The 22,448-nt window shown below is 49.6% G+C and overlaps 1 protein-coding gene across 4 annotated transcripts; it reads left to right on the forward strand.

Moving 5' to 3' along the window:
* Positions 1-31: 31 nt before the first annotated feature.
* Positions 32-21,899, forward strand: ZYX (zyxin). Of its 4 annotated transcripts, none has more exons than XM_084623978.1 (10): positions 32-183; positions 6,425-6,711; positions 16,768-16,949; positions 17,437-17,547; positions 18,038-18,571; positions 18,909-19,053; positions 19,158-19,327; positions 19,563-19,741; positions 19,954-20,074; positions 20,284-21,899. In XM_084623978.1, exons 2-10 carry the CDS (start codon positions 6,447-6,449, stop codon positions 20,392-20,394), a joined length of 1,818 nt encoding a protein of 605 aa, XP_084480104.1. In that variant the 5' UTR covers positions 32-183; positions 6,425-6,446; the 3' UTR covers positions 20,395-21,899. The 4 variants fall into 4 exon arrangements, with proteins under 4 accessions (XP_084480104.1, XP_084480107.1, XP_084480106.1 ...); XM_084623980.1 differs by lacking the exon at positions 32-183 and adding an exon at positions 381-507; XM_084623979.1 differs by lacking the exon at positions 32-183 and adding an exon at positions 5,620-5,823.
* The last annotated feature ends 549 nt before the right edge of the window (positions 21,900-22,448 follow it).

Raw genomic sequence — 22,448 nt, forward strand, 5'->3', positions numbered from 1 at the left:
CAGACATGAGACTGAAGCAAGTCCAGAGTGGAGCGCAGGGGGCGGAGAGAGCAGGACGCTCAGCTACGGGGTGGAAGGAGTGAAGCTGGGCTTGTGTTCCAGCAGCACTAGAGACTTTACAAGCAGCAGCAAACTTTTAGTCCAAGGGACGCCACCCTTCTCTTCCTGAACTTCTCTCCAAAGGTGAGTCCTCTCCCCCACGCTCCCCTTGGAGAAGAGCTTGTCCTGGGGGAAGCTCTTGCCTCTTAGTTTTATTGTAGCTTTATGCTCCGAAACTAAATGCATGTTTGTTCATCAGGGAACCCCACCCCCCAATTTCCTACCACACCCACTGCGGATGAGAGGCTGAACTTGCTGTTGTGTTTTGTGGTTTATGCTGGTTGCACAGCTTGGGACCGTATTTAGCGTTAAATTTATGGGTTTGACGTGTCTGTGTCCCCGACTTATTTTCCGTGGGAGCCTCAACTTTTTGAAAGCCTGACAAACTACTTGCCAACTTTTAGCTGGGTACGTTCCTCCCCTCCCCATCAAAATGAAATATTTTCCAAGTCGCCTCCTTTCCTTTGTAAAGGTTTAGCAATGGGGGGAGGGGGAGGAGAAGGGGCTCCGCTGGCTGGTTTGAGTTGAGACATTCTTCTAGTGTGTGTGAGACCCGCTCTAGAGCCTTTTCCAGATGTGCTTAGGTGGGGAAAGAACCCGTAACACTTTTGGGAACTGCTTCATTTCTCCTCTGCCTTCCTGGGCGGGGATCTGAAGATACTTGTGCCTGCAAATTTGTGACTGCCTGGAGTCTGAAATATGTTTGCATGTTCCTTTCCTGCTGTGCAGAGAGGAAGACCGGGGGGCGGTATTTAGTTATGTGTTTGTTACAGATTGACTCCAGGCCTGGCTCGTAGCTTTGAAAGTTCCCCTTTCCCCGGTCCGATTCTTGACTACAATTTACATGCAGGGTTTAGTGACTGGAATGAATTTACTGGTGGGGGAAGGGAAGTGGGGGTCACTGGGCAAAAGAATGGGGGTGGTGGTTGAACAGGGAAACACTAGCTGCTTGAAAAATAAATGACTTTGTTGCTGGGGCTCTGTAACTTTTTTTTGCCAACCAAGCAAACTTTGCAGGATTAACCAGAGTTTGAAGGGGTGGAAATGCATGTGGCTCTTTGTTTAATTAAAAACAAAACAAAATCCTTCAGTTTTTGGGTTTTTTGTAAATCAGCTTGATTCTTTCACTTCATATTTTTAATAGCACATCCCCTTTCTCCACTTTCCATTTGGAGGAGGCCTGTGACTCTGTGGGTGCAGTTGCCAGAGTTACTGCATTGTGGCAATTCTAAAACATTACCCCTCCTCCCACCCAATACTCCCTGCTTGGTCTGAATTGATATCCTACATAACAGGGGTTCTCAAACTTCATTGCACTGTGACCCCCTTCTGACATCAAAAATTACTACACGACCTCAGGATGGGGAGACTGAAGCCTGAGCCCACCTGAGTTTCAAAACCCAAGGGCTTCAGCCCTAGGCATGGGACTTATAACCTGAGCCCTACCACCCAGGGCTAAAGCCCTCAGGCTGCAGCTTCAGCCCTGTGTGCTTTGGCTTGGGCTTTGGCCCGGGCCCCAGCAAGTCTAAGCCAGCCCTGGCGACCCCATAAAAATAGGGTCACGAACCGCTGCTTCATAGGGAAGGAATAATTTTGGAGGATGTTAGGGTGGGTCTCTCTTTCCATGTTCCCTTCCCTACTTGAGAGTGGGATGCACTGGAGACTGGCCCATGGAGGCAGAAGCCTAAGACAGAGTTGGTTAGTTTCCCTTCCCAGAGTTGGTGGGTCACTGAGTAGGTATGGTTTAGGTCAGGGGTCTACAGCACTTGCATAGAAAACAGAGCAGTCTGTGATGCCTTAAAATGGGTTGCTTTCATGTAACCAGTGCAACTATGGCCAGTGAAAGGATCTAAATCTCAATTTCTGCCCCTAATCAGTAGAGACAGGTCATACATAGCCCTTGCTTGAGGCTTTGGTGTCATTAGCCTCTACGGCTACATGGATCTGTGGCTACATCTTCTCATTGATGTAGATGTCAGGAAATATCTTTCTTTGGGGGAGGTCTGATAACTAATTTAGGCTCAGGCTTGCCTAGTGACACACCCTCAGTACTTTTTGTTTTTTTGGTATGCTTGAGTAACAGGACCCTGTTAATGCACATTTCATAATCGGGGAGCTGCAAGTCAGGATTGATGGATACCAGTAGAACTGTGGCGGAACCATAGCATGGATAGGGGGAGGAGAGGAAGGCCAGTCCCTGACATCTCCGTTTTCCCTTCCCTCTAGGCTATAGGGTGGCTGATGGACAAACAGAAGATATGCCTTCATGCTGTTTTTTAAGCAGAACTTGGGACAGACAGGGGCAGCTGTAGGAGGGAGGCTGCTGTGAGGAGAGAGAGGCTTTGGGCTAGAGAGAGTATATGGGGAAAAGGACTGCTCTGGGGTCAGGGAGATGGGAACAGCTGCTGGTAATGAAACTAAGGTATCTGCATGAAGCAGCAGATGTCCCACAATCCATCTCTATAAAGACCAGCCCCATTATAGAGTATGATCATGAGGTGACTAGGATGTCATCTTCAAGTGCCGACAAGGGGAGAGGATTTTTCATGTCGGAGGACACTTTAAACTAGCCCGTAAAGGCATAACAAGACCCAGTGGCTGGTAATTAACCATTGGAACAGTTTACCAGAGTACATAGTGTATTCACCATCACTTGGTGTCTTTAAATGAAGACTGGATATCTTTCAAAATGATATGCCTGATATCTCAAGTGGAAATTAGTTAGAAGCAGAATCACTGGGTGAGAGTCTATGATCTGTTATGCGGAAGGTCCCAATAATGATGGTGTCATAAATATAAAGGGAAGGGTAAACATCTTTAAATCCCTCTTGGCCAAAGGAAAAACTTTCACCTGTAAAGGGTTAAGAAGCTAAGATAACCTCGCTGGCACCTGACCAAAATTACCAATGAGGAGACAAGATACTTTCAAAGCTGGCGGGGGGGGGGGGGGGGGCGACAAAGGGTTAGCTCTGTCTGTGTTGCTTTTGCTGGGACCATAGCAGGAATGCAGGTCAGAACTCCTGTAAAAAGTCAGTAAGCAATCTAGTTAGATATGCGTTAGATTCTGTTTTGTTTAAATGGCTGATAAAATAAGTTGTGCTGAATGGAATGTATATTCCTGTTTTTGTGTCTTTTTGTAACTTAAGGTTTTGCCTAGAGGGATTCTCTGTTTTGAATCTGATTACCTTGTAAGGTATTTACCATCCTGATTTTACAGAGGTGATTCTTTTACTTTTTCTTCAATTAAAATTCTTCTTTTAAGAACCTGGTTGTTGTTTCATTGTTCTTAAGATCCAAGGGTTTAGGTCTGTGCTCACCTATGCAAATTGGCGAGGATTTTTATCAATCCTTCCCCAGGAAAGGGGGTGTAGGGTTTGGGAGGATTTTCGGGGTAAAGACTTTTCCAAGTGGGCTCTTTCCCTGTTATATTTGTTAAATGCTTGGTGGCAGCAATAAGGTCCAGGGTCAAAAGGTAAAATAGTTTGTACCTTGGAAGTTTTAACCTAAGCTGGTAAAAATAAGCTTAGGGGGTTTTTCATGCAGGTCCGCACATCTGTACCCTAGAGTTCAGAGGGGGGAAGGAACCTTGACAGATGGTAAGGCCCCTTCTGGGCTTAACATTGGGTAATCTACTCCCCAGCACCCTTATGGATGGTTGATATGCCCAGTGCCTGACCTTGGGGGGAAAAATAAGGTCTTGTGGTTTCAGACACTTAGGGCTTGTCTACATTGGCACTTTACAGCACTGCAACTTTCTTGCTCGGGGTAGTGCTTTAACATTGCCAGTATAGATTTGCCCTTAGTCAATGCTGATGATTCTTCTTCCCTCCCTGACCCTCAGCTGGATGTAAGTATGATATAGGGGGAGAGGGAGGGCTGGTGAGGATTGGTTCCAATATAACAACTAACTCAAATACAGTATCTGAGGTATCGGTACCCCACAACTTCGAGAACTTGTATGGGTAAGTGGCCCACGTATGTCTCCTCAGTGATAGCAGCACTGTGGAATAGCTGCAGGAGGACGTCCTGTTGTTACAGCAGCCCATCATCATCCATGCTGACAGTGCAGCAGCAGGCACTGTAGAAGAATGTTGTTCAAAACAAACTAAGTCCAAATGCTGGCATACTTGCCTCTCTACCATTGGGAGCATTACTGTGTGCGGTCAGCATGATAAACTTAGTGCCTCTCTGGCCTGGATACCAGCATGGGGAGAAATCTTAGACATCTGGGCTCTTATCAGGAGATTGTCAATAGCTCCTGGCTGTTGTGAGTTTGGAAACATCCTGAGGGCAACATGAGTGGTGGTTTGGGGGGTGGGGGGAGGATGAGGCAGGAGATGGGGAGTGTTTCAGGGAGTTCCAAGTTCGCCACATACAAGCCTTAGAGAACTTGCTTTTCAGGACATGGCTGGGCCCTGATCCTGGGAGTGGAAATATGCAGCTTGCTGTACTCTAGCTAGACCAGAGATTCTCAAACTAGGGGTCGGGACCCTTCAGGGGGGTTGCGAGGTATCAACCTTGCTGGGAACCCTGCTTTGCCTCTGGCATTTATAATGGTGTTAAATCTATAAAAGTATTCTTAATTTATAAGAGGGGGGTTGCACTTGGAAGCTTGCTATGTGAAAGGGGTCACCAGTACAAAAGTTTGAGAACCACTGAGCTAGACCCTAGGAAGACACCATTGGTAGGATGGACCTGTGAGCACATTCTGCGGCAAACAGGAAAGTGCTGCGTGCTGTGCTATGCTGCACCCTGAGGCCAGGCCATGGATGGGCTGGCTTTAGGGCAGCATCTATACCAGAGGTGGGCAAACTATGGCCCGTGGAACCCTTCTGCATGGCCCCTGAGCTCCTAGCCCGGGAGGCTAGTCCCCGGCCCCTCCCCTGCTGTTCCCCCCTCCCCTGCAGCCTCTGCCCCAAGCCACTGGCACAATGCTCTGGGCGGCCGGGCAGCGCGGTTGCAGAGCCATGGCCTGACCCGGTGCTCTGGGTGGCGCGGCTGTAGCGCCGCAAGCCACCGGCCTCCAGGCAGCACGGTAAGGGGGGAGTGGGGGTTGGATAGAGGGCAGGGGAGTTTGGGGGGTGTGGATAGGGGTTGTGGCAGACAAGGGCAGGGAACAGGGGGGTTGGATGGGGCAGAAGTTCTGGGGGGGCAGTCAGGAATGGGGGGGTTGGATGGGGTGGCAGGGGGCAGTCAGGGGTGGGGTGTCCGGGGGCAGTCAGGGAGCAGGGGGGTTTGATGGGGCAGGAGTCCTGGGGGAGCCGTTGGAGTGGGGGGAGAAGGGGGTTCTGATAGGAGGCAGGGGCCAGGCCATACCTGGCTGTTTGGGGAGACACAGCCTCCCCTAACCGGCCCTCTATACAATTTTGGAAACCCAATGTGGCCCTCAGGCCAAAAAGTTTGCTCGCTCCTGCTCTATACAGCAGGGGCTGGGAGGGAATGACTCTAGGAATGTGTTAGTGAGGCTGGCTGGATCCAGGAGCTGCTTCCTGCAGGAAGGGGCGGGGGCAGGGCAGGCAGCCGTTGCGGCCATTGAGGATACTGTAGGAGCTCTTGCTTATTGCTACAATGACAGGAAGGGACAGCAAGACAGAAATGACAGCAAGACAAAGGGCTTGGCTGGGGAATGTGTGACCTTATGGAATCGCCCAGGCTTCCCTTTGTTCTGCTTGTGCTGCAGCTGTCGGAGCTTCCCCCCGACCAGAGAGGGCTGAGGGTCTACAGGTAAAAGGATGGGGGTGGGGTTGTGAGGAGAGGATTGGGAGAGGTGGACAGACAGAGTTGGTGGGGATGCAGTGGTGACACACCCTCCTGAAGCCCCGAGCTTATGGGTGGTAGTGTGATGTGAGAGATGCTAAAGCTGCCTCTTGGGGGGGGGGGGGGGGCTCCAGTGTGGGGATCTGAGCCATCTGCAGAAGGCTGGCTTCTCGAGCAGTTCTCTTCTGCATTGATCCCAGCTTTGTCCTTCTCTCAGTTTATAATTACTGCCTCCCCCCCCCGACCCCTCCATGTTTGTTAATCCCATTCAGCAAAGGGCTGAAGGTGGAGAGAGTTTATTGGTGCTTTGGCCAGTTGTTCCTCCCCTGCATCCCAGGGAGAAGCACTTGTTAAGGGTTTGCCTCTGGGTTAGACAGTATTTCTTACTTCAAAACATATGTCTCCCAGTCCTGGGGGCATCCAAGCTCTACTCATGTCCCTCAAATCTCACTCAGGTGCACCCACCCTCCAATTCTGTTTCCTGCTATGCCTTTCTCCAGATTTGTTTTCCCTTGCAGGGTCATGTCTGATCTCATGTCTGTGTCTCCACTCTCCTCCTGGCCCCCAGGTGCTGAGCAGCCAGCAGCAAGATGGCATCATCTGGTAGCCCGGGGACTCGCATGACTTCCACAGTCAGCATCAATATTTCCACCCCAACTTTCTACAACCCGCAGAAGAAGTTTGCACCAGTGGTTGCCCCTAAGCCCAAAATGAACCCATTCAAGGCTGGGGGTGCTGTACCTGGGAGTGCCTCAGATCTGCCACTGCCCCAGCCTTCTGGGGCTGGTGCCCAATGTGCTCGGATAGGGAAAGTGGGGGAGATCCCACCAGCTGCAGCACCTTTGCTTGCTGAAGGTATGTGATATCCATAACTTATTACTTGCTCCATCTGTGGGAGCTTATGTGCATTCCTGCATTCTCAGTGCATATGGTCTGTGCCTGGTCTAAACAATGAATAAGCAACTTGCTACGAAGAATAGATGGGTGCTCACACTGGGAGGGTGGCAGGACTCCAGAGCGAGCTACAAAGGGGTGTGTGTGTTGGGGGAGGGGGGAGGGGGAAACAGGAGGAAACTATTCTGATCACTTTGATCTAGGCATGCATAGCATCTTCCTCCCCAAGAGGAAAGGGGGCAGAGAGATTCTGGTCTCTCACCAGAGTCTGTAGGAATACCATAAATATCAGTGTAGGGGGCAGTTATATTGCAGGGAAGAATCCCCCAGCTTGGCTCACTGTGGGATGGCTCACACTGTCTTCCATATCTGTGATTCATCCCTTACCTCACTCTGTAGCTTGTCTCAGATTGTGAAAGCTCTTCCCCTTTGGTCTCACTCACTTCCTGCCATTTCACCATTGTGCATACCCTGCCTGAGTGGCTGGAGTAGTTGCGGGGACAGATGGGAGCTGCCATAAACAGGAAGTGAGACGTAGCAGTTTGCCTCCCTGGGTTTTGTTTTCTCTTGTGGGGGGTGTGTGGTATTTTTTGTTGTTGTTGTTGTTTGTGTTTTCTGGGCAGGGTTCTGGTGCAAATATAGCTTTTACTTTAGCTTTTGATCCCTGTTGGGGCCCTTTTCACTCCCCTAAGACCACCTGGTGATTTAGCCCCCATGCTAGACCTGGCCAGCACAAGCCACTAGGAGTGTCCTTACTACCCACATTCTCCTTCTTGACATCTCTGTATATCACCACAGTGTCACTGGGTTTGTCTCGACTAGGATAGGTGGTGTGATGTTAGCCACCATCTTCTAAAAGGTAGTGTAGACAAGATAATGTCAACTTTAATGTTCGCTAGCTGGCCAAGTTAGTCTAGCAGGCAGCCTAACTGATGTTCTAACACCATCTTTAATTCCTGGTTAAGACACACAGCCACAGAGGAGATAGGTGGTAATGGGAAAACTTGCTGTGTGTGGCCCCCCCCTCCATTTTTTGGCAGTGTATCTGCATTGACTTCAGTGCTGTTCCCGACCGTACTCCACTGGTAAAATGAGAGCAGGATTAGGCCCCCACTAGCTTTTCATTGGTAGTCAGAATGAGGAACTGAGATAAGGAACTTTTTCTCTTGCCTTCTGAGTTTCTTCTGTTAATTTGCCCTACTGAAATGCTCAGTCCCTGTTCCTGAATTCAGCCCTCTGTGGCTTCGGTATCTCTTCAGGTATATGCAAGTTGTGTGCTGCAGCCAGCTCAGAATGTCTGTGGAGATGATGGCTTGCAGTGTGTGGTCTGTCATTGCAGTAAAAGACACTGACTACATTGGGAAACATTAGGTTGGTAGCAGCCTATCCTGTAGCTGCTCTTCATCCGGCTTTAGGAAGCTGTGGTGTTGTCCAGTTGTGAATACTAAGTAGGAGTAGAATGGGGCAGTTGCTTAATGGGAGGATAAGAAAATTGGGGATGTGCTTTCTTCCTTCTGAGTAAGTAGTGATCTCAATGCCCCACGGTGGTGCTTTGCTGCATGGAGGTGACTGGATAGATGGTGGTTGAGCTGTTGTCTATATCCGATGCTACTTCATTGGGTTATGTTCCTGATGCAGTACTATAGCCCTGGGCTCGGGCTGTGGGGAGGGAAGAACTTGAACAGAATATTGTATTTTTTTTTTAAAGGGTGGTACATGCTGGGAAACTCAAGGTTACATTTTTAAAGTAGACCTGCAAAACGTGGTGAAAAATGAGCTTTGTACACTTTCTTTGTTACTTTATCGGGGATAAAGGAGGCCTGAAATGCTTTCCCTCTGGGGAAAAAATGGAAGGTTTTTTGTTGTTTGTTTTTTTTCTCCCTCCGTGCTTATTTCTTTTGTCTGGGAATTCAGGCCCTGTCTAGCTTAGGAGACTCTGGTGACTAGTGTCACAATTTTCACTAGTTCTCTAAACAGCAAAACCTGAGCAGGAAGGGGACTTTTAATTGGACTGGTTAAAACTTTCTTAAACACTACTCTAACTTCAGTGAAGATGGGTGCTCACTATATATATTCTTATCTATCCATTTCTCTGCTGTGGAGTCCTATTTCAGTGTGTTCAAAATTCTGCACAAACATGAAGATTGGATAGACTTGAATCCTTAGTACTGCTTTGTGAGGTAGCTGTTCTCCCCATTTTACTGAGGAGGAAACTGATGCTGAAAGGTAAAATGACTTTCATAATAGGCAACGTGGCTTTATTTATTAATCTCTGAACTGGGAGTCAAGAGACCTTTGTGTTCCCATTTCTGCCATGGGCACACTTGGACAAGGCACTGCTTCAGACCCTTTTTCCCCAGCTGGGAAACAGGGATATACACTCCGTGGACTGTGAAACTCCCTTTTTCTGGAGTCTGGCTGTTTGTAAATCACATAGTGAGTCCTTGGAAAGGAGCTGTATAAATCCAAAGGTGCCTTGTTAGGGCCCACCTATTGTGACAAGGCTGGGACTAGATCTTGTGTATTGCTGGCTTCCAGCTTTCTCTTTGGCCACTAGATGTCTGTGTTCCTGTCCAAACAAGATGGCTGCTTGAAAATGGCAGGGTGATTATAAAACACCCAATACTCTCCAGACCTTAAGAGTCTGGAGAGGATTGGGCTCCACCTAACGAAGAGAGGGGAGAGCATCTTCGCAAGCAGGCTGGCTAACCTAGTGAGGAGAGGGCTTTAAACTAGGTTCACCGGGGGAAGGAGACCAAAGCCCTGAGGTAAGTGGGGAAGTGGGATACCAGGAGGGAGCAGGAGCGCGCATGAGGGGAGGGCTCCTGCCTCATACTAAGAAAGCAGGACAAACAGCAAGTTATCTCAAGTGCCTATACACAAATGCAAGAAGCCTGGGAAACAAGCAGGGAGAACTGGAAGTCCTGGCAGAGTCAAGGAATTATGATGTGATTGGCATAACGGAGACTTGGTGGGATAACTCGCGTGACTGGAGTACTGTCATGGATGGATATAAACTGTTCAGGAAGGACAGGCAGGGCAGAAAAGGTGGGGGAGTTGCACTGTATGTAAGAACAGTATGACTGCTCAGAGCTCTGGTATGAAACTGCAGAAAAACCTGTGTGTCTGGATTAAGTTTAGAAGTGTGAGCAACAAGGGTGACGTCGTGGTGGGAGTCTGCTATAGACCACCAAGCCAGGGGGATGAGCTGGACAAGGCTTTCTTCTGGCATCTAACAGAAGTTACTAGATCACAGGCCCTGGTTCTCATGGGAGACTTCAATCACCCTGATATCTCCTGGGAGAGCAATACAGCAGTGCACAGACAATCCAGGAAGTTTTTGGAAAATGTAGGGGACAATTTCCTGGTGCAAGTGCTGGAGGAACCAACTAGGGGCAGAGCTCTTCTTGACCTGCTGCTCACAAACAGGGAAGAATTAGTAGGGGAAGCAAAAGTGGATGGAAACCTGGGAGGCAGTGACCATGAGATGGTCGAGGTCAGGATCCTGACACAGGGAAGAAAGGAGAGCAGCAGAATATGGACCCTGGACTTCAGAAGCAGACTTTGACTCCCTCAGGAAACTGATGGGCAGGATCCCCTGGGAGAATAACATGAGGGGGAAAGGAGTCCAGGAGAGCTGGCTGTATTTTAAAGAATCCTTATTGAGGTTACAGGAACAAACCATCCCGATGTGTAGAAAGAATAGTAAATATGGCAGGCGACCAGCTTGGCTTAACAGTGAAATCCTTGCTGATCTTAAACACAAAAATGACTCTTACAAGAAGTGGAAGATTGGACAAATGACCAGCGCGGAATATACAAATATTGCTCAGGCATACAGGAGAGAAATCAGGAAGGCCAAATGACACTTGGAGTTGCAGCTAGCAAGAGATGTGAAGGGTTTCTACAGGTATGTTGGCAACAAGAAGAAAGCCAAGGAAAGTGTGGGCCCCTTACTGAATGAGGGAGGCAACCTAGTGACAGAGGATGTGGAAAAAGCTAATGTACTCAATGCTTTTTTTGCTTCTGTTTTCACGAACAAGGTCAGCTCCCAGACTGCTGCACTGGGCACCACAGCATGGGGAGGAGGTGACCAGCCCTCTGTGGAGAGAAAAGTGGTTTGGGACAATTTAGAAAAGCTGGACGAGCACAAGTCCACGGGACCGGATGCTCTGCATCTGAGGGTGCTAAAGGAGTTGGCGGATGTGATTGCAGAGCCATTGGCCATTATCTTTGAAAACTCATGGTGATCGGGGGAGGTCCCAGACCACTGGAAAAAGGCTAATGCATTGCCTATCCTGAAAAAAGGAAGGAGGAGGATATGGGGAGCTACAGGCCAGTCAGCCTCACCTGAGTCCCTGGAAAAATCATGGAGCAGATCCTCAAGGGATCAATTCTGAAGCACTTGAAGGAGAGGAAAGTGGTCAGGAACACTCAGCATGGATTTGCCAAGGACAGGTTAGTCAGGAATGACTTAATTGCCTTCTATGATGAGATAACTGGCTCTGTGGATGAGAAAGCAGTGAATGCGCTATTCCTTGACTTTAGCAAAGCTTTTGACACAATCTCCCACAGTATTCTTGCCAGCAAGTTAAAGTAGTATGGGCTGGATGAATGGACTATAAGGTGGATAGAAAGCTGGCTAGATCGTCGGGCTCAACGGGTATTGATCAATGGCTCCATGTCTAGTTGGCAGCTGGTATCAAGCGGAGTGCCCCAAGGGTCGGTCCTGGGACCGGTTTTGTTCAATATCTTCATTAATTGTCTGGAAGATGGCGTGGATTGCACCCTCAGCAAGTTTTCAGATGACACTAAACTGGGAGGAGTTGTAGATATGCTGGAGGGTAGGGATAGGATACAGAGGGCCCTAGACAAATTAGAGGATTGGGCCAAAAGAAATCTGAGGTTCAAAAAGGACAAGTGCAGTGTTCTGAACTTAGGACGGAAGAATCCCATGCACTGCTGCAGACTAGGGACTGAATGGCTCGGCAGCAGTTCTGCGGAAAAGGACGTAAGGGTTACAGTGGGTGAGAAGCTGGATATGAGTCAACAGTGTGCCCTTGTTGCCAATAAGGCTAATGGCATTTTGGGCTGTATAAGTAGGGGCATTGCCAGCAGATTGAGGGACATGATCATTCCCCTCTGTTCGACATTGGTGAGGCCTCATCTGGAGTACTGTGTCCAGTTTTGCACCCCACACTCCAATTTTTCCACATCCTTCTTGTAAAGAGTCCAATGGAGGGCAACAAAAGTAATTAGGGGCCTGGAGCACATGACTTATGAGGAGAGGCTGAGGGAACTGGGATTATTTCTTCTGCGGAAGAGAAGAATGAAGGGGGATTTGATAGCTGCTTTCAACTACCTGAAGAGGGGGGAGGGGTTCCAAAGAGGATGGATCTAGACTGTTCTCAATGGTAGCAGATGACAGAACAAGGAGTAATGGTCTCAAGGTGCAGTGGGGGAGGTTTAGGTTGGACATTAGGAAAAACGTTTTCACTAGGAGGGTGGTGAAGCACTGGAATGGGTTACCTAGGGAGGTGGTGGAATCACCTTCCTTAGAGGTTTTCAAGGTCAGGCTTGACAAAGCCCTGGCTGGGATGATTTAGTTTGGGAATGGCCCTGCTTTGAGCAGGGGGGTGGACTAAATGACCTCCTGAAGTCCCTTTCAATCCTGATATTCTAGGAAGCTTTTTTCACGTAACTTCCCTGTCTATAAATTTCCTCTCTGATTCATTCAAACTTGCAACAAAAGTCGAAGGGCAAGAGGCCAAAGACAGACTTCATGCAGATTGGTTTTGTGAATTTTGAAGCTTAATTGTGGAGAGACACTGCCTTTGTGTTATGGAGAGAGAGTAAAGAAAAAATACCATGTTAATGTGGAAACTAAATACAAAATCAAGTAATGCAGTGTTAACTGTATCAACTTCTGTGGCCTGTTTTTATAGAGGAGGTCAGACTAGATGATTTGATGGTCTCTTCTGGCCTTAAAGTCTATGAAACTCAGCCATGCTGCACAGACAGACTCAACTAGTAGTACACAAAAAACACTAGTAGTATAATGTTAAATGGGAAGAGAAAATGCTGCTTCTATGCAACATGGCAAGTAAATATTGCTATAAGAATTCTTTCATATCTACTATTTAGGATTAAGATCAAGCTAGTGTAGGTGCAGTAACTAACCAATTAATCTTTTATGAATAATGGTATGAAGCCATTTTGGTGGCTAATTCATAATCTGTCCTGGTACTACACCTACCATCCTGGCAGATCTTGGTTCCATTTTGCAAACTGCTTTGTGGTGTTTGAGCAACTATTTTCTTTTTGCATTCAATCTTCCAGCATTATCTTTCCTTCTCCAGTTGAAACAGCTAAATGGACTTTGCTTGAACTTTCCATTCAGTTGCGGGGGCGGTGTGTGCACGCATGCAGAAACCAAGGTTTGAAAATTCCATTTGCTGGTGGCAAGCAGGAAGCTTTCCCTGAGTTGGGGGTCAAATTGCAGGTTCGGGGTGAAGGTGGTGGTACTTTCTCATGCTCTAGCTAGAAAAATAAGCTCTGCCCTCTTGAGGAGAAAATGAGATGGTTCTAGCAATAGACTATGCAGATGTTCAGAATATGATCACGTGTTCCACTGGGCTTTCTGTACCTGGCTCCTTCCATGAGCTCTTCTGGGTGCAGTGGGTCCCGCTCCTTGAACAGGGAGGGGAAAAAACAAATGGTATCTACTAACTTGTGGTGCCAAAATGAGCTTGTCACTCAGAGTAGATCCTTTTGTTTTTTACATACTTTGAGCAGTGAAAGAGCTAACAGTGACAGTTAACTTCAATACCGATTGATACTTTAACAGATGCTTAGATCAGGGTTGGCCAACCTGAGGCTGAAAAGGAGCCAGAATTTTGGCAATGTTCATTGCCAAAGAGCCACAGTAATACATCAGCAGCCCCTAATCAGCACCTCCCGATTAACTGTTTCATGGCAAGCAGGAGCCTTTGGGATGGTAGAAGGGAGAAGCAAGGGCACTGCAGATTCAGGGGTGGAGTGGGGGCAGGGTCTGTGGCAGAGCCAGGCGTTGAGCAGTGAGCACCCCCCAGCCCATTGGAAAGTTGGTGCCTGTAGCTCCAGCCCTGGAGTCGGTGCCTAGACAAGGAGCTGCATGTGGTTCCGGAGCCACAGGTTGGCCACCCCTGGCTTAGGTGAATGGGCAGTGCCCACATCCCTGAGTTCTTGTTTTGGGCTCTCTGTAAACTCGAGCAGACCATGCTGCTATGGTTATGTTTGTATCACATCTTCATGGTTTTCTTTGCAACCATAACAGTTAAACTTTTTTTTTTTAAATGAAGGCAGAAATTTGGAGAATGAGAGCGGCTTGAGAGCAAGTCTGCATAACACCAAATTCACGAAAAGAGGAGTACTTGTGGCACCTTAGAGACTAACATTTATTTGAGCATAAGCTTCCGTGAGCTACAGCTCACTTCATCGGATGCATTCAGTGGAAATTCAGTGAGCTGTAGCTCACGGAAGCTTATGCTCAAATAAATGTTAGTCTCTAAGGTGCCACAAGTACTCCTTTTCTTTTTGCGAATACAGACTAACACGGCTGTTACTCTGAAACCAAATTCACGGTGCACCTTGGCTAAAAGGAAATCTTAAGAAAAGGTGTATCCTATCCCTTGTAGTTTTGAAGAGAACCTCTCAAATGTGATCCAGCATATTGCTGATGGTTGAGTCTAACTTCCCCAAGCAGCAGCAAGTCAAAACCAACAAGGCTAGAAAGTTTCACTTCTGCTGCTTCTGCTCAGAGTTCTGTATCCAGCAGTGGAATGGACAATAATCAGGTCAATTTCATGCTGCTAGTCAGGGGTAACTATAAGCAGCAATAGACACAGTGGATTTCGGGTAAGGGATATAATAGTGGATGCCTTCCCTTTCCTAGCAGGAGCCAGAAGCCTTTGTAGCTTTGGGTTGAGGGGAGGAGAGAATGCAAGGAGAGTTCTATTCTCTTGTAGAAGGTGGGGAGGAGAAGAGGGTACAGGTTTATCTGAGCTCTGCTGGCTTGAGGACATCTGCCTCATAAGAACCTCAACAACTGGAGGGGAATGGAGTTTTTCACCAGAGCACGATCCCTGGACTTATGGGTCCCTTCCTCTTTCTTCTCTACCTCTGTCAAGAAGGTGTCTGGTAAGTTTCTCAAGGCCTTGTGGAGACCAGGCATGGAAAACTTTAACCCCAAAGTCAATGTTTCTTTCAGCTACCAGAAAAAGAATAGCGGCCTACAACAGCACCCTAGTGTCTGGTTTGTGTGATGGGCCAGATAGAGAGCCACTGCATTAGGCTATCTTTCCAGACTACTGTACCCCTTTCAGGAGTCTGATTTGTCTTGTGTACCCCCAAGTTTCACCTCACTTAAACTGCCTGCTTAACAAAATGACACAAATATAAGAGTCATAGCACACTAGTACTGAAAAATTGCTTGCTTTCTAATTTTTACCATATGATTAGAAAATCAACTGGAATATAAATATTATGCTGAAGTGTAAGTACATAGAGCAGTATAAACAACTCATTGTATGAAATTTTAGTTTGTACTGACTTTGCTATTGCTTTTTATGTAGCCTGTTGTAAAACTAGGCAAATATCTAGAGGAGTTGATGTACTCCCTGGAAGACTTCTGCATACGCCCAGGGGTACATGTAGCTAGGGTTGACAATCACTGGTCTAATGCACCGGTTCCCAAACCTGTCATCCATGTGTACTTGCTGGCAGGTTATATGGTCATATCTGCTTGGACTTGATCTATTTAGCCTTCTAGGCTCTTCATTGCAAAAAGCCTGGGTGCTTGAAAAGGTACTGGAAAATGAGGAATAGGCACTCTAACCTGTCCTAATGGAAGCTGCTATGTAGGAGTAAGAGAGGAAATGGGAAGCCACCTGCTAGTGGGAGAGGATCAGGCACTGGAGAAGCATGTGCAGGAGAATGAGGAGAGAGGACAAAATGGCTGGGAAGGGAGATATTTAAATAAGGGCAAACATGCATGGTGGTATATGCACACCCCTTCCCCTGCCAGGGTGGATAGTGGGTGTGTGGACACTGCGGTTACTGTCTACCTGACTGTCTCATACCTCACCACATAGAGGTCCAAGAGCCAGAGTGAAAGCAGCAGCCCTTGGGTTCAGGGTCGCATGGCCTAGCAGCCATTATCCAAGGGGCTGCTACCAGGGGTGTGGCAGCCCAGGTAGGGGGGCCTGGGCCCACCCAACTCCACCAGACCCCAACCCAGGGCCCTATCAGTGGCAAAGTGGACCACCACTGGGTCAGTGGGGAATCCCAACGAAACATGCTGACCTCACACAGGTGGGGATATCACTTGCTCACCCTCCTTGAGTCACTTTCTGCCATGCTTTCTGAAGCTGTAGTCCATAGGCTATCAGGGTCTTTGGGCTCTTCAGCACAGGTAAATCCCTGGGGCTTCATTGGTCACAGATATCCAGTCTGGTTCTTGAGATCTCTAGCTCCTGCAAGCAAGGGCTGTGATGGCTTCCCAGTTAGAGACTCCACCAAGGTCCTCCCTCTCCATCAGTCAGTCCAGACTGGGCTGCTCCCTTTTATACTGGCATAGCACTTGGATCATTCTTCTGCCCATAGTGTGGTGTTAATCCCTTCTGGCCCAGTGTGGGGTATGCACACCCCATCACAGTGTGCAGGAGATCAGACTGGATGATCACAGTTTGTCCCTTCTGACCTTAGTCTGCATCTAAAATACATTAAATGCTATGGTAACTCTCCAAGGTGCACAATTGCTGTTTGTCTTCTATGCACTGGCAAATGTGTTGGGGAATAGTCTGTGTGATGCCAAGCTCGTGAGGGTTGTGGTCCCTGTGGGATGAGAGTTAGAGACCCCATAGTTTCACAGTTCTTGTGTCTCTGGTCTGACAAGCTCTTGGATCTTCTGTCTGAGTGTTGCTGGAGAAGCATGGTCAAAACCTGTCCTTTTTTTCTTTTCCTTGTTCTTACCTGCAGAACTTCCACTGCCACCTCCGCCCCCTCCAGGAGAGGAGACAGTCATCTCCCCAACCAGTGCTTTCCCCCCGCCCCCACCGCCATTCGAAGAGCCCTTCCCCCCAGCCCCAGAAGAGGTTTTTCCTTCTCCCCCTCCCCCCATGGCTGACGAGGGGCTTGTGACTGGGGTACCTGCCCCACAGGTAAGTATAGCCATGGCTAGTCTGGGGTTCTTTTCTTAGGTGGGCCACTCTAGTTCCCTCTGTTCTGAACACATACAGGCACTTGGCAGGGCTGTGTGGCCTTGAGTCAACACTTCTGCACGCACACCTCAGCACTGGGAAGATGCTGGGAGCAGAGAAGCTCTCACTTCAGGCACCTCCTCAGTGTTTTCAGAGTGCTTTGTTCCTGGAGAGGTCACTACTGTGGCACCATCTGTCTGGGCCTGCATTCTGTACTGCCCACAGTGCTCCCACAGCATGCACCTAACCCCCACCGTCACCTCCAGCTTGCCTCTCAACCAAAATGAGTTGTAGGATTATGCTATGATCCAAGACTCACAGCATTCTATTGCAGCAGAGGACTGTGGGGTTGGATAGGGATGACCCCAGGTTTGCAGCTGTTCCTGATAGGGGTGAGTCACGTAACATGTCCTATTGCTCCTTCCTCCCCCATTGGTTGATGACACAGGTGCGTGGGAAGATGAATAGCATTGATCTGGAGATTGACTCACTGTCCTCAATGCTGGATGACATGGAGAAGAATGACCCCTTCAAATCCCGGGTGGAGCTGCCCTCTAGGGTACATTGCGCTCTCTGGATGGATCATGTTGAAGGGAAGGGGTGGTAGGCTGGTTTCACTAGGGGTGAGGTGGGGTCAGAAGGGATGGCTGAATGGGGATATTGTGGGGGTGGGGGAAGGGGTAGCTGGAGCTGTTCCTGAAGTAGGAAATGAATAGATAAACCATAGGGAGAGGGAGCATAGCTGGAAGGGGGGAAAACAGTCCTGCAACTGAGATGTCAGGGATGTTTAGTGGATTGAAGGGTTAGCCAGATAGATGAGGTGGGATGTGGAGTCAGGGAGAAGAAAGAAGGGCAGCTCTAGCCTTCCCTCAGTCTGTGGGAGTGGATGAGCTCAGTGTGTGTCTGAGGTTGGGGATTGCCTCAAGCAGTGATGCAGACTCTCCAAGGACCTTATACTGAAGTGCATTAACACTCCCTGCAAAGCATGGTGGATTATCACTTCATAATACTGATTGGCTGTCTGTTCTCCCTATCTGTTCTCCTTGCAGGTGTCTCCAGGATCCACAGCTCCCCTGGAAACACCTCCTGCCCCGAAAGGCCATATAGAAATCATGGCTGTGCCTAAAGATCCCCTAGCTCCTGCTTCTTTCCCCCCTAAGTTCACCCCAAAACCCAGTGGAGGCTTCATGCCAAAACCATCTGAAGTGGATGTGGTCCCTGCACCAGCACCTTGGGCAGCCCCACTGCAACGTAGAGACCCCACAGCAACGCAGTCCAAAGCACCAGCCCCATCTGCGCATCTTCTTACCTCAGGCCAGCCTGCCCCCAAATTTACTCCATCCCCGGTTGCCAGCTCCCCCAAATTTGGATCCAAACCAGCTGCCAGTGCTTCTGGGGTCCCCACAAACTCCATGAGATTTACTGCCCCACCCCCTGCTCAGACCCGATTCACAGCCCCTTCAGCTATGGGCTTGGCCCCAAGGCCCCAGCCTCCCAGTTTCACCTATGCCCAGCAGCGGGAGAGACCTCAGGTGCAGGAGAAGCCATGTCCCACAGGACAGCCTGCTGCCCCACAGGACATGGTAAGGAGCAGAGCCACACTTCAGATAGCTTGTGACAGGGAGTGTGTCGGGGAGGGGGAGAAACAGCGTTCCCTCCAATGTGAGGAAAGTTAGTACTCCTATCTGAGAGGGATCAGCTAAGGAAGAGCCTTCACTGTATCTTATTTGAGGGGAGGGGGCAGGCAGTATGTGGAGAAGGGTGTTCCCCAGAGATACCAGGGAAGGGGGCAGGCATTGCAGGGTGCTCCTGAGAGATACTGTGCCAGTGGGGAAGGGGGTGCAAACATGGAGGGAGGGAGGCTCCTGTCCCCCAGTAAATGCTCTCTGGCACTGAATGTCTTCCTCTGCCTTTCTGCAGCACAGGGCTCCTGTGGGCACTGGTTCAGAGTCCCCCAGGGGAAACACTTCACTGACCATGAAAGAGGTGGAGGAGCTGGAGATGCTAACCCAGAAACTCATGAAGGATATGGAGCACCCACCCCATGCAGAAGCCTCCACTTCTGGTGGGTGCTGGCAAGTGAGGTCCCCCCATGGAGAAGCTGGGTATTACAGTCTGGGTTGTGGTGGCTATCCCCCTTCTCTAACCCTCTCCCCCCTCCTGTGGCAGAGCTGTGCGGCCTCTGCCGGAGGCCCTTGTCCCGAACTCAGCCAGCTGTACGTGCTCTTGACCATCTCTTCCATGTGGAGTGCTTCACCTGCTTCAAGTGTGAGAAGCAGCTGCAGGGGCAGCAGTTCTACAATGTGGACGAGAAGCCCTTCTGTGAGGACTGCTATGCTGTGAGTGATGAAGGGGCCCAGGGTGTTGGGGCATTGCTGTGCTGGAAGGGTAATGGGCATGGGGTTGCTGCTGTGCTCTCAGTGGGCACAGGGCCCTGTGTGGTTGGCCTGCCCTAGTCTCCCCTCCCTCAATTGCCTGAAGGAGGACTGCCCCTCCTGTCCAGTGTGCCACCCTGGGGATACTGTTGGGTTGGGCTCTTGTCTCTCTGGTTCACTTGCTCTTTCCTCTCCCTAGGGTACCCTGGAGAAGTGCAGTGTCTGCAAACAAACCATCACAGACCGGATGCTGAAAGCCACAGGCAACTCATACCATCCCCAGTGCTTCACCTGTGTGGTGTGCCAGACCCCACTCGAGGGAGCCTCTTTCATTGTGGACCAGGCCAATCAGCCCCACTGTGTGGATGACTATCACAGGTAGGCAGGAGGCCTCTGGCCAGAGGAGGAGCCAGCCCCATAGGTAGGTAGTCTCCCAAGAGAGGGGAGCCACTCTCTCCCCCCCCGCCATCCTTGCTGCAGGGAGGCCCTCTTCCATACCAGGCTGCCTCTCCGCTCTCCTGCACTGTTTGACTGGATCCCCATTGGGAAGGCTGCTGTTGTCAGTGTCTCCTCTCCTCTGTGTGCTGCAGGAAGTATGCCCCCCGCTGCTCAGTCTGTGCCGAGCCCATCATGCCAGAGCCCGGAAAGGATGAGACCGTGCGTGTGGTGGCCTTGGAGAAGAACTTCCATATGAAGTGCTATAAGTGCGAGGTAACCAGCCGCTCTTCCAAATCTCCCTCCGTTTTCTCTATGTCCATTTCCTGTCCATGCCTCACTATGGCATTGTCCTGTTCTCGAGCCTGTCAACCCTCCCACGGGAGTCCCCCATGTGCATCTGTCTCTTCTCCTCCCCTCCCCCCCCAATCTCATTCACATTAGTTTTAGTTGTCACTGAACTTCATTCATCTTCTCCTCCCCAGGACTGTGAGAGGCCCTTGTCTATTGAGGCAGATGAGAATGGCTGCTTCCCTCTGGATGGTCACGTACTGTGTATGAAGTGTCACACCACTCGTGCCAAAGCTGCGCGCTGAGGGGCTTGGAGTGGGGTGGGCCCCTGATACCTCTCCTCCCCCATACCAATGGCCTGCATTCCCCTGCTCTCAATGGTCCAATCCCTTTGCCCCACAGGGCACATTCCTACCTACAGATACCCTGGCAGCAGTCCTTCCTTCACACAGGGATCACCACCCCTAATCCCCTCCTCCGTGCCAGGATCCCCTTCTGCAATGCCCGCTTTTCCTGGCCACAGTGCATTCCAGACTGGGGAGTATGGGAGATTCCTCTTTCCCCTAAATTGCTGTAGAATGGATATTTAAATAGTCTGGCCTCTCCAGCCCTGTGCTCTCACTCCTTCAGTTCCACCTGGTAGAGCTAGGCAGAACTACCTAGTGGTTGTCTGAGGCTAAAGGTATCTTTACTCCACGGAGCAGTACACGTATTTGGCATTGTGAGGTGAAGTGCCTTTCTCTTCAGCGCTCCTTTCTCTGCTGTCTCCCTCTCATGCCCATGCTCCTAGATGTAGGTATTTATGAGAAGAGTGGAGACCGAACTTGGTGGGTGGCCTTGCTCCCTGGGCTGGAAAGAGTTAATCTAGGTCAGGGGTGACCAACCTGAGCCGGAGAAAGAGCCAGAGTTTACCAATGTACGCTGCCAAAGAGCCACAGTAATATGTCAGCAGCCCCCCATGAGCTCCCTCACCGCCCACCCACTGGTAGTGCCACAAATCAGCACCTCTCCTCCTTCCCCCCCCCCCCCCCATCAGTTGTTTTGTGGCATGTGGGAGGAGCGAGGGCATAGGCTCAGGGGAGGGGGTGGGAAGGGGTGGAATTGGGGTAAGGCCTGGGGCAGAGCCAGGGGCTGAGCAGTGAGCACCCCCCAGCACATTGGGAAGTTGGCGCCTGTAGCTCCAGCCCTGGAGTCGGTGCCTGTACGAGGAGCCGCGTATTCACTTCTGAAGAGCCGCATGGGGCTCCGGAGCCACAGGTTGGCCACCCCTGTGCTAGGTTATAGCTTTCCTGCCTCTGTCAGATCTCACCAGCTGGCTGATCCTGTCTAACATTTTTCCCTGCCAGATAAACCGGTCAGCCTGGAGAGGGGCATCTCGCTGGGTTTGGGACCCTCTTCCTCCCCTGGTCTCCCAAAAGGTGTCTACTCCATTTCCTTTCATTCAGTGTCTTCCTTGGTGCTTGGCCCAATTGCTTGGCATAGCAAACTATCCAAAGGATTTGTGTGTTTACAAAGGACTCTTAGAGCTCATTGTGGGGGCTGCCAGTGCCCAGTAGGGAATGGCCCCAGGGTGTGGTATGAGGATTCACTGCCAGCACAAGGTGGGAGGGATGTCTCCTCAGGTACCAATAGGGGTTGCTCACTGTTACTGGGAAGGCTGCAGTGAGATTGCAATGTCCTTGTTGGCTCTGCCTGTCACTAGGGTGATCCCCTCTTTCTGGGCTGGAATCTGTCTGACTGAACTGGCATTTTGGATACTGTACTTTCCAGCCACTGTGTGCATCTAATAAAGTGTTTTTGGGTTTTTTAATTGAAATCTCCTCCTTGGTCTGTTAATCCAACCTTGTGCACGAGAATCACCATGTTCCACCACCATACAGCCATGAGATAGCATTGCTGTCCCAGCAATGGTCCGGTCACTTCCCCATTCCACACCTGAACCCCAAGGTTATGGATTCTGCCTTTGCATTGGCAATGAAAAGGGCTGGGTTTCCCCCACCCTCTGTCATTCGCTTCCTCTTCACACTGTGTAAACTGAAGAGCTCAAACTCTCTGCAAATCTGGCCCTTAGATCAAAGGTATTTAGGCACATATTGATGCAGATAATCAGGTGTTTTATCTGCTTAGGTACGTAACTCCTGTTGAAGCATCTCTAGGAGCCTTAGTACCTTTCAAAAATCTGACCCTAAAGCCCTCCATACTTTTGATTAGGCTAATTGTTTTTGTTCTCTGGACTGTCTCTAGAATTGAATGGTGCCCAACCTTGAATGCATGTCCTTCTTTGGAAGTACGGTAGCATCTCTGGGCTCATTCACAATGCTCCTGTTGTATCCTCTTCATTTTGACACCTAAATCTTTT

Source organism: Lepidochelys olivacea, assembly GCF_965140295.1.
Source record: "Lepidochelys olivacea isolate rLepOli2 genome assembly, chromosome: 1".
Taxonomy (NCBI): Eukaryota; Metazoa; Chordata; order Testudines; family Cheloniidae; genus Lepidochelys; species Lepidochelys olivacea.

Excerpts from the sequence above, each read along its gene's own strand:
- ZYX (XM_084623978.1), top strand. The coding sequence starts at position 6,447 with ATGGCATCATCTGGTAGCCCGGGGACTCGCATGACTTCCACAGTCAGC. Across the intron at positions 19,054-19,157 it reads TGCAGAAGCCTCCACTTCTG|AGCTGTGCGGCCTCTGCCGG; the intron begins GTGGGTGCTGGC and ends CTCCTGTGGCAG. Across the intron at positions 19,742-19,953 it reads TGTGTGGATGACTATCACAG|GAAGTATGCCCCCCGCTGCT; the intron begins GTAGGCAGGAGG and ends TGTGTGCTGCAG.